We start from the raw sequence: 12623 nt of genomic DNA on the forward strand, positions 1-12623 counted from the left end.
AACCTTTTGTTGAACAAAAAGGTTCTTCAGATGTTAAAGGTTCTTTATTTGAGCCATTAAGATAAAAAAGGTTCCTCTATGGCATCATGAACCACCTTTATTTTTAAGAGTGTAACATGGATAAAGTCAAACACATCTTTCTAGTTAATGCACTCTTTCAGAGACGTCTGCTTACTGGGTCAATAATCCCATCCTGCTTCTGTGATATATTCTCAGCCTTGATGTTGGATATGTCTCATCCTGTATCTGAAGTGAATTTCAAAGCACCATCATTGAGCAGATAATCACAGAACTGGTCATCTAGGCATCGATTAAGCGTCATTTTATGTTTACATGGTGGCGCTGGCCATTGCAAGGCGGTGGGTTGTGATGAAGGGTTTCAGTTGCTTTTTAGCAGTTACTGCCAAAGCCAAGGTCTTCGTACCTTAAGATATTCATAAGCTGGGCTTTGGAGAGCTGCCCAAGAATGTGAATGTGAAATGAAGACACAGTCCACCGTGGCCACCGATAAGAAGTAAGACATTATGGCGGTAAATGTGACCGTATGCTTTTGCAGCTCATGTGGAATCATAACACATGCACATACTGTACTTTTAAAATATCAGGATTAATTCTTCTTACTATGTGTCCTATTGGCATTGATTGGCATCTAAACACATGCACATTCATGGAAAAGCACATACGCAATAGGAGCATCAAAGACTGGTTTGGATTTGCCGACAGTATTGGGAGCAGCCCCGTTCCAGTTTTGTGTTTTAGCTCTCTTTCATCTGCCAACACACACACACGCACTCACTTATGCACAGTCTAGGATCCCTATTCACCCTGCCTTCTTTTTAGCCAGTGACACATACCTTCATCTGCCCTCTTTGAAGTCTCTCTCACTCTGAATGTCAAGCAACAGCAGAGAATTTACAATGTAAGCAGCATATTGTAGTCTGCTATGCTAATCCCATTCATCAAACAACAACATCAAACGCCTTTTTGATATGGACGTGGATCAAATGACTTTTTCGCTCATGAAAAAATATTAGAGACGTGCAGTTGGTGGATGCAAATGGTTAATACTTCATAAGATTTGCTTTCTTTTTCATCCAGTCATCAGATGGTGTACTCTTTTATTTATGCAATTACATTTATAAGATGGCATCTTTATTTCTTGTTTTCTGCTCGGATGAATGATGCAGTAGATGTCCTTGCGAAAGGACAGACTAAATTTTCTCTAGACTAAAAGTGGTTGAATGATATGGATTTTTTAAGAACAGCAGATACTGATCTAGAGATCAAGATAGCAAATGGCTAATATAATGCTGGTATTAATATAACTGATATGAACAATATTTACTCAAAATTACGGTTACACTTAAGGTGTCCTTGTTACAGTGTAATTATACATGTAAGTACTGAGAGATATTGATTATCTACATGTACTTACTAGAGTTAGGGTTTGGTTTAGGATTAATTGCATGTAATTATGCATAATTAATTGTTATTATAATAGTAAGTAGATGTAATAAGGTAACAAGGACACCTTAAAATAAAGTTACCAAAATTACTTTATGTACACAGTTATTATTATTATTGTTGTTATTATTATTATTATTATTATTGTTATTATTATTATTATTATTATTATTATTATTATTATTATTATTATTATCATCATAGGCTTCAGCATCCCTACAGCCATACATAGAAGAACAAACAGTTTGGATTCATGGATTTATTATTATACATTATTATATATTAATTATATTTTTTATTATACAGCGTATTATACATTTTATTTGTTTTATTTTGTTGGTATTAATATAACTGATATAAACATTATTTACTCAAAATTACATTTTAGAACATTATTATTATTATTGTTGTTGTTGTTATCATTATTATTATTATTATTATTACAGTTTGGAGAATGTATTTTGTTGTTTGGTTGTTGGTATTATTATAACTAATATAAACAATATTTATTCAAAATGACCTTTTTTTTACTTTTTGTAATTGTTGTTTTTGTTGTTATTATTATTATTGTTGTTGTTGTTGTAGTTGTTGTTATAATATATAGAGCATCCCTATAACCATACATAGAAGAACAAAGAGTTTGGACAATGGATTTATTTAATTTAATTTTATTTTATTTTATTAATATATTAATATTAAGAATATTATGTTGGGTGGATTATAATCATTTTTATTTAGTTAATTTGTTTGTTAGTTAGTTAGTAAGGAAGTATGTATGTACTGTTTGTATGCAAGTAGATTTTGTTAGTTGTTATGAGTTGTTTGCCATTTGTTTGGCACACATTTGACAGACCATGAGTGGCAATGCTAGTGGTTTTAATGGCAGTGCTGATGTTTCCTGAGGACATTCTGGGCAAATGGTTCATCATGAGAAACTGGATTCGGGGGCATCTGTTTGCCTGAGGCAAACATCCCCAGTCTCTCTATGAACGTGTGCTATATGTGTTTTCACATCAAACAGAAATACACATGCCTTGAATAATGAACCTCATATGTACCATTCCCTTTTTACAATCACACTGTGTTCAAACATTTATTCATATATGGTGATTATTACACTGTTCTAGCACACTTCTGACGAAGCATGATTGAAAAATATGCTGAATTTGTGATTAATGTTATGCTCTGTCACTCTTACCTTGCAGGTCTGTATAACTCTGTAGATAGCTGGATGATCGTGCCCAATATCAAGCAGAATCACTACACAGTCCACGGCCTGCAGAGCGGCACCCGTTACATCTTTTTCGTCAAGGCTATCAACCAGGCAGGCAGCAGAAACAGCGAACCTGCTCGACTCAAAACCAATAGTAAGTCCAGTCCTTGTGAACTGTGCTAAGGATCTATAAACCTCATGGTAGTCCTCAATCGATATGGCTTTTTCAATAGCTGATGCCAGTATCTTGACAGTAGTATGCAATTTATTCCCAATGTGAACATTTATTTTACACAATATTTATTCAACATTCACTTCAAAAATATAGAGTGCTGCTGGGGTGGTGTATTTTTGTAGTTCGACCCAGAAGTTTGCATCACCCTGGCTCCCACAAGTAAAAGCCTGTGGGATTTTTCCATTAGCCTTTTTTCTTACACATTTTGTTCATCAAGATAAACTTCACAAATGAACACAGCTGTTAGGAATTTTGAAGCCTAAATGCAATCGCCTAAAATAACTCTTGCATTAAGTTGGAATTTTTATGTTGCAGTCCAAATTGACCCCAATTTGATTCAATAATGTTTACCAAAAACACTGTGAAAATGAACAAAAATGTAAACCTTTATCATGAATACTTCGCTCACATTACAGTAAAAACAAATAGAACATGGGAATTTTCAAACTGTATTAAAAGGATTAGTTCTGATAATTTACTCACCCCTATGTCATCCAAGATGTTCATGTCTTTTTTTCTTCAGTCGAAAAGAAATTAAGGTCTTTGAGGAAAACATTTGAGGATTTTTCTCCATATAGTGGACCTCAGTGGTGGCCAACGGGTTGAAGGTCCAAATTACAGTTTCAATGCAGCTTCTAAGGGATCTACATGATCCCAGCTGAGAAATCTTATCTAGTAAAACAAACAGTCATTTTCTAAAAAAAAAAAAAAATGTATACGTAGTCAGTGTTTACAAAGCGAACGTTCAAAGAAAGTCAAACGTCCTTTAAAAAAAGGTAAAACAACAATGTTGGACTATTTTGAGGTTGTTGGAGAAAATATTTTTTGCCTGTGATATTTGATTATGGTTTTTTGCCCTACATTGCCTTTTTGAACCAAAGTACACAGATGAAGAACTAACCACTCGTGATCTTTCCAACATGGTAGCAGAGCAGAGCTAGTGCAAGATGAGCATTTGTGGATAAAAAGTATATAAATTAAATTTTTTTTTCTAGAAAATGGCAGGTCATTTCACTAGATAAGATCGTTATTCCTCAGCTGGGATTGCGTAGCCCCTTGAAGCTGCACTGAATTTAAACCTTCAACCCATTGATCCCCACTGAAGTCCACTATATGGAAAAATTCTGGAGTATATTCTTCAAAAACTTTACATGAACATCTTTGATGACATAGGGGTGAGTAAATTATCAGGAAATGTTCATTTAGGAGTGAACTAATTCTTTTACAAATGTAAATGCATAAATGTAAATAGCGTCAGAGGGTAGTTGAGAACCTGGCATAACAAAACACATCATTATATATATATATATATATATATATATATATATATATACATTTTGGGTCAGTGCAATTACCACTGTCCATGAAAGTGTGGGTCAAATTGACTCGTGACCATTATAAACAATGTTGCACGCACATATGCACATTTTTTTCTGTATTTAGTCGCTTATTATTAGTTGCGTTTTTCAAGACATGTAAAAGCTTCAAAAAAAAAAAAACTAATGTGGTATAATGTGGTATGTGGCTTGTTTTAACCACAGACCTTGTTTCAGGCATAAAACCAGAAATTTTGAAAGTACAAAAATGCTAACTGTTTCTAGTTTTAAGGACTAAATCCTGGATGCAGCACTCTATATACTCCCAAAGTGAATATTTGTTTTACGCAAATTCACTTAGAAATATAGCTGCAAGCAGCAATTACCAGGGTTCAAGCGCTTTGAGGCATTTAAGCACATACTGTATGAAAAAAGACACTATGTAGCAAGCCTGTAACCACCTAAATCAATTATTTAAGAAAGCATTTTTGGCAAATCCAGGTATTTACCAAATAAATATTACGATTTTTCAACATTTATGACTGTTATAGCGCCAGCTGTGGTCAGATCAGCTGTAACAGTCCAACCTCCATGTTTTGCTGCCAGAGCAGGGATGTAAAGTAGACAAGAATTGAGCGATTGAGGTGTCGTGTTGCTGGATGTAATAATGAACGTAGTGGTCGTTATTTACTCCCGACATCTGAGCCGCTGAAGATGATTTTTGCAGAGCTGATTTTGGCAAGGTAAAAAGGGTATTGTTTTACACAACCATTGAGAATTTTTAACCAAAGTATATTATAGACTTTCATTAAGACCCTAAAGAATCATATCAACTTGTGGAAAATCGGCATCCGATGACCCCTTTAAAACATTGCATGCTTATGTAGAATCACCTGTCGCATGTGCTCACCAGGTTTCGTGAAGTTTTATGTTTTCCTTTAGGCATTTTTGGATTTTTTTTCCCCAAAGGTACATTTTAACATTTTTTTGATAATTATGGACCTAAAGAGTCCAGAGAATTGTACTGCAGTGTTTTGTTTTTGTTTTTTTCAGCATGAGCAAAAAACCTAGGACTAGTTCACAAAAGTAGATTTTTGACATCTTCTTAATCATTCAACAAACAATTTGATTGACAGCAGTGGTTCTAGAGGCAAAGTTGTCCATAATGAGGAGTTCTATCATATGACATGAATATCATGCATATGTGCGAAAAACCGCACAACCTATAATCGTTTACAATTATTGCCCCCAATAGCAGACCTTTGGGGCCGTGAATTGAACAGGCCCACCGAATTTCGCTTTGATTGGCCTCCGTTAACCCTGGCTAACAGGTGCTTAAACTTCGTCAGCCAATGGCCATGTTTTTGAGATACGCATATGTCCTTATAGACACTTGTGGCACTTTGGACCAAGACCGTGCTCACCGATTTCCGTGTTAAAAAAAGGACAAATGGTTGTGTAGTTATAGCCATTTTTATGTTTTTCCCCTCTAATAGCACCATTAAGTGGCCAAGCTCTGCACTTTCTTTTCATATGACCTCAGATTGAGCTTTTACATAAATGTTCTGAGTTTGGCAATGATATCTCATTCCGTTCAGGAGTTATAGATATTTTACTAAAAGTGGCCCTGTACCTTTCGAACGTTTTGGTGTTTCTTTACGACTGTGAGTCGAACATTCAGCTTTTTTGATCATTATTGATATTCACTCTCCAGAGAATCTTTCTGCACTGGTTTGGTTCCGATCAGGCAAAAGTAGGTTTTTCAAAAAATGCGAAATACCCGAAATTTTGCCAGGCTCATGATCAAAATTGCACAAACAATCAAATCATTTTGTCTGGCATGAGCCAAGGATTCCAACGACATATGATACTTGAGCCTACGACTGACAGTTTAGGAGTTATGAGCGATTTCATACTTTTGTTCACTGTAGCGCCCCCATCAGGCCGATTGGGGCGAGCCTTGGTCACGTTGTAGGTGGTGTGAGTACTACCATCCCTCCAAGTTTCAAGTCTCTATGACTTACGGTTTGTTCTGCACAGTCAGTTTTACATGGAGATCTGTGCTGTGCAGTTGAACCCCTAAATATTTATAAATGGAAAATATGCTGTGAACCCCAACTCTTACAGGATATTGGTAAGGAAGTTTAGGGCTTGACGCAAGTAATCTTAAATTATCAGCATCTTATCTAAGAAAAATCTGGCCAAATGCACCGGTCTACTCCTCTTAGGTCTTGTATCCCAAGTCCTAGTAGACATGGTGGTCGTACATCAGTGTAAATGCAGCAGCTCTATCATACTCTACCACTCAGTACCTTTATCGACATTCCATTTGTGACAGGCACTCGAGCATGCAAATAATGAGAACCATCAGTTGGTTTGGTGTCATACCACTGTGTGTGAGAGAGAGAGAGAGAAAGAGAGGTCTGGGAAAGCCCGGGTCCCTCACCTAAGCTGTCAGCCTTCTCACAGCAAAGAACTCAATCAAGATGAAGCGCACCAGCTGACAGCATTCAAATGGGTTATTGCATCAGAGTCTCTCCACAGCCTTGTGGAGGAGTTTGAGAGAGAAATGCAGGAATGTCTGGAGGAAACGGCAAACGTTCCTCTCTCGCTTATTTTCATTGTCTGTTTCTTCCTCTCAGTCCTGTGCTTTCTCATGGTTCCTCGAGCTTCTGTGAGAATACGGCAGCGGTATTGCTCTCGCTTTCCATCATTCACCCCCACCTGTCTTTTCTGTTACTGTAATAATGCTGTTTTTAGACAGCAGTGCCATTATATGCCATTTCCACACACAGAGCTCCAGTGTTTTAGCTGTATTGTGCTGTGAAAGCCTGTCCTACAAAAATGTAGACGAGCATATATGTGTTGCTGAAAGTTATTGATGTTTAGACTCAAAATGTAAGACCTTTAAAATGTTTGCATGACCCCAAGAGAGAAGGACTAGCAATTTTTGGTAATGTTGCATATAAGATTGTAATTTATTAATTTATTATTTTATTATTTATTAAACCATAACTTGGCACTGATAGCTCATTAATGAGTAGAGCATGCAACTTACAAAATTACCATTCAAAAGTTTGGTGTGGATAGGATTTATTTTATTTTATTTTATTTTATATTATGCATTTATTTGATTACTACAGTAAAAACAGTAATATTATTGTAGTAATATATTTTTACCATTTAAAATAACTGTTTCTATTTGAATATATTGTAAAATGTATTTTATTCCTGTGATGCAAAGCTGAATTTTCAGCATCAACACTCCAGTCTTCAGTGTCACATGATCCTTCAGAAATCATTTTAATATGCTGATTTGCCACTCAAAAACATTTCTTTTTTTATCCATTTTTAAAACTGATTTTTTGACATTTTTAATGTTTTTAATGTCACTTTAGATCAATTTAATATGTTTTTTCTGAATAAAAGTATTTTAAAAAAAAATCGTTTAAACGGTAGTGTATGTGCTACTTAGATAACATTGCAATTGGGAAAAATGCTAAAGATTAAGCACTGCTGTTATTCTTAGTGCTTTAGGAAACTTAGCCAAGGTATAACTTTCTCTTTGTACTACGGTAGCATTAGCATTCACAGTGCGAAATCTAAAGCTGCTGTATATAGTATTCACCTGAGAACACATTTTAACCCTTACATTGTCAAAGATTATATTTGCCACAGTTGTGGCTTCTACCCATCTGACCATAAAGAACAGGAAACTGATTTTAGGCCAGTTTTTCTCCAACACACACGTACTCGCCGTGCCTACTCGACCGTGAAAGTCCAGACACTTCCCCCGTCTCAAGAGAAATGCTATTTAAAGACATTTACATAATCACTTCCTGTTTGATTCAGGAATCCAGAGTGAGAGCGTGCTCAACCCCCAGTCGAATCCTAGAGCTCACGCTTTATCATCTACAATTAATTTCTCAGCAGCCTTTGAGTGGTGACTGTAATTTGCAAAGGCAGAGACGATGTAAAAGCGATCGTAATCACAAGGCCACTCAATTGTATAATGTACAGGAGCCAAAGAACAGCATCCCGTTAGCCTCAAATGCCACATCTTTAATGTTTAATGTAATTAATGAATATTAATGAGGCAAATGAGCTATGTGGCATTGTTTATTCACATAGTTATTTTGGAATTTTATGGATGTACACTAAAAGAAAACGTGGAAAACCCAGTGAATTGAATACAATAGAATATAATGCACTGTGTGTGTGCGACCCATCGACTTCCTCCCTCTTTATTTACCATCCCTGCTCCCGCTTCTCCATCCCCCAGTCTATCATCAGGCTCTCCGTGACTTTGTGCCTGAAGCTCAGCCAGGCTTACAGAGCAAGAACGGCAAGACATCAAATGGCTCTTTGCAGGTTGTGCTGAAATCAAAGTTTGGTTTCTCCAGCTGAACTTTGAATGAGATAATATGTTCAAAAGGCATTGCTGAGATCCACAATGCAGGCGGCAGCAGGGGTCTGAGTCTAGACATTCAGCCCTGACACATAAAGCCAAATCACTGCCTTTCATTTCCACTGATCTGTCTTTTATTCCTCAAATGGATCGTCTTTCTTCTTGTGTTCTGTCTTCTGCTTTGGCTGCATTTTTAATCATAGTAGCTATATCATTAATCCAGATTTATTGTTCTTTATTTGAGCAACTTCTTCCTTTGGTCTCAAGGCATTTTGATGATTTTAATGATGTTTTGCATCCAGCTGTAGCAGAATAAATATGTATATTGATTATAAAGTGGCCCCATAAAGTATTGAGACACTTAAGCTACGGTCTCATTGTTTATTTTAAAGGGATAGTTCACCCAAAAATGAAAATTCTGCCATTAATTAATCCTTGTTCCAAGACGTTCATTCATCTTCGGGAACACAAATTAATATATGTTTGATGAAATGAGAAACATTTTTGATGAAACAGCAAAGCAACTGTCACGTTCAAGGCCCAGAAAGGTAGTAAGGACATCATTAAAATGGTCCATGTGACTTTAGTGGTTCAGCTGTAATTTTATGAAGCTACGATAAGACTTAAGTGTGCAAAGAAAACAAAAAAAATGACGTTACACAATTTATTCTCTTTCGTGTCAGTCTTCCACGTGACAGGGAATGTAAAGTAGGGATGTAACGATATCAAAATCTCACGTGATATGAAGTCCAGGATACAATGTTATTGCGATATTTAAAAAAAAAAAAAAAAGACAGATGAAGACTTGGTTAAAAAAAAAATGGACATTTTAAATTTAAATTTTTCTATCTAATGCACTTTAGGAGTACAAAATTAAGAGCTCCAACCCATTGTTCTTAACTAAGAAAACTTAAGTACTTGTACCTGAACTTTAAAGGGGACTTCAACCCTCTTTTTATTTGTGATATACTGTCACATTCTAATTTACATTTACACTGGTGTTGTAGGAAGCCAAACAAATAAGAATATAATAACAACAATAACAGCGATTTTATATAATTGTTATACCTATGACAGTAATAGCCATATATAGTAGTCAACATTTGAAGTGGATCAAAATCTTTCATCAAAGTTGTCCTAAAACCAAAACAATACCCATTCTTGTCTTAGGACAACTTTGATCAATTTCTTTGATCCACTTAAAGTGTTGACTACTGTATTGCACTGTAAATGAAAATGAATATTTCATAGGTGTATTTTTTTTGCTTTACACTACAGTAGGGAAATTACAATAGGGTATAATGGGGCTAAAGGCACCCCGGGGTAAAAGGCGCCTTTGATATTATTTTCCTCTAAACCACAAGATGGCACAAAAACTTGGCATAGCACTTTCTAAAACATTTGCTTTTCAAGATGACCGTGCAAATTTGTCTGATCCTTGATGCGGTTGTGAGCCACAGCGCAAAGTTGATTCTGAGCTTACTTTATCTAATATTTATGTTTTTTTAAGTGTTGTAGATTTAAGTAGCAAATGGATGCATATATTTTTAGACAAATGTCCTCTTAATTAGTTTTGTTTAAGATAATTAAAGCAACAGTTTTTAAATAACGGAAGAATATGTAAATGTATGGCACTTGGGGTAATAAAAAAGAAAAAAAGCACCCCTGCTGTTGTGGCTAAAAGGCACAATAATTAACATGATAATTAATAGATGGCTGACTTTTCCATTTGTTGACATGACATGGTTAGATTTAGATGGTACATATCATATATTGAGCGATTGAAGTGTTGTGTTGCTGGATGTAATAATGAAGATAGTGGTCGTCATTTACTCCCAACATCTGAGCAGCTGAAGATGCAGTGGATTACGTTTGTTTGTGAAGGGAATGCGCCTCCCGATCTACATATATCCGTCTATGTTTGTGCAAATCAATCGTGATCCAGCTTCAACTACAGCAGAAGTGAGTATAAGGGTTGTTTTGTTATGAATCTCTGCAATCACCTTTCCTAATAACGTGCTAGTTAGCAATTTTAGCAATCAGAGCTCATTAACATTTAAAGCAACCTCAAACAGAACAGGATGATTTTTGCAGAGCTGATTTTGGCAAGGTAAAAAGGGTGTTGTTTTACACAACCATTGAGAATTTTTTAACCAAAGTATATTATAGACTTTTCATTACGACCTTAAAGAATCATATCAACTTGTGGAAAATGGGCATCCGATGACCCCTTTAAGGTGTGCCTTTAGCCCTGTTGTGCCCTACTTCTTTCCTAATTTCCACACTTGAAGGAGATTTTTTGAATTTGGACTGCAGTAACATTACCCATTTAAACTGTTAGCTGTCAGCAATTCATGCTGCACTTTTAAGCTTTATTTTGATGGAAAATTCTACCTTTAGTGAACACAAGCTTACAAAAACACGTCTCACTACAAATCTAGTGAAATGCTGTAATCATCTGCCACAAACATAAAGCATTACTGGTGACCATTGCATTCCCAAACACGTGCTAAACTCACAGCACATGCAATAAACAAGTTCTCTGTGTTCATTCACCATAAACGGAGCCGTTCTGTGGTGCGGAAAACACCGGATCATGGGGTGATTGCTTGAACAAAGTGCTTTCTTTGCTTTGAAACTCAGCAAAAACAGACTTGATGAAGGGATTAAGCCATATCGTGCTTTCGGATTTGATTCATTTGTCAAATACTGTGCCAAAACATAATGGCCCAAAACTCACTTTTACAGACCTTTTATGTTAGAATAAAAAGTTTAAATATATTTTAAAAACTACACTTTTTGCCCAGAAGACCGTTTCATATCATCATGTGACCAGGATAATATCGAAACTAAAATAAGTGTATGAAACAAATTACAGCTGAAGCTTTAGTATTTCACAGCATATAGAACTGAAATGCTTTTGTGATGCAGTTTTAAGCCTCATTTGCCTCCTAATATCCTTGCGTTCTTCTCTACTGTTTTATCAAACAAAGACTGTTAAAAAGTAAAACATTTTCATATGACCTTTGCGAAATCCAGGATATTTTAAGCAAAATGTAACATTTTGGTAATTGCTTTCTTCATTATGAGAAATAACAAGTGACAGCTCAGGGTTTTTTTTATTTTTCTGGGTGACTAGCTTTATGCCATGTTTACTCTGGCCTGTGAAGGTAGAATTTTGAATGACAGCCGCACTAAATGAGCCTGTCTGTTTGTGTGTGTGTGTGGAGTCACACTGTGTTCCTATAGGAGGTCTCTCCTGTTTAATCAGCACTGCCATGGCTGGTGACCGTACATAAAGCCAATATGAGAAATATCACATGACAAGCAGCCCCAAGGGCAGCCATGTTTACTTGTTGTTAAAAGATCTCAGAATAATATTTACTCGTCCTGCACAGCGTAGACATCGCTCAAGCTGTCAGCAGTCGGCCCTCCCCTGCAGAAAACACACCATAACAGCCCAGCCCAAGAACAGGAACCAAGCCAAGCATGTGACCTCACTGCACATCTTAAAGCAAAAACATACACTAGATTTTGTGTTTGTGTGTGTGTGTGTTCTGATATATATACTTTATGAGGACACAGATGTGTATAAAGACATGAGTATTACAACATTTCTGTGTCCTCATAAACCAAATCACTTAAAAACATACTAAACATTTAAAAAAAAATAAAAAAATGCAGAAAGTTGTGTAAGAGGATAGAAAATACAGTTTGTACAGTATAAAACCCATTAATGTAAATAGTGATATATATGTAACGGATATATGTAATCGAATTTTTATTGATAAAATAAAGTTTGTATGAAAACAATTTTATTAGCAGATCAATAATAGACTGACCATGGAAGTTGAAGTTGTCTAATACATGAAAAGATAAATATAATAAAAATCACTGAGAAAACTGAGTAAAAAATAAGAATAACTAGAAACGACATTGTGTATATATGATCTGTGTGTGTATATATATAAATATTATGCATATTAT

The 12623-nt window shown here is 35.6% G+C and overlaps 1 protein-coding gene across 6 annotated transcripts in view; it reads left to right on the forward strand.

Moving 5' to 3' along the window:
• mid2 (midline 2) overlaps positions 1 to 12623 on the forward strand; it is a 178197-nt gene that overhangs the window by 158915 nt on the left and 6659 nt on the right. For all 6 annotated transcript variants that reach the window (XM_051127522.1, XM_051127521.1, XM_051127519.1 and 3 more), the window contains one exon: positions 2670 to 2831. In XM_051127522.1, the coding sequence (XP_050983479.1) occupies positions 2670 to 2831 (162 nt within the window). The remainder of the gene's footprint in view (positions 1 to 2669; positions 2832 to 12623) is intronic.

The sequence above is a fragment of the Labeo rohita genome, chromosome 14, assembly GCF_022985175.1.
Source record: "Labeo rohita strain BAU-BD-2019 chromosome 14, IGBB_LRoh.1.0, whole genome shotgun sequence".
Classification (NCBI taxonomy): domain Eukaryota; kingdom Metazoa; phylum Chordata; class Actinopteri; order Cypriniformes; family Cyprinidae; genus Labeo; species Labeo rohita.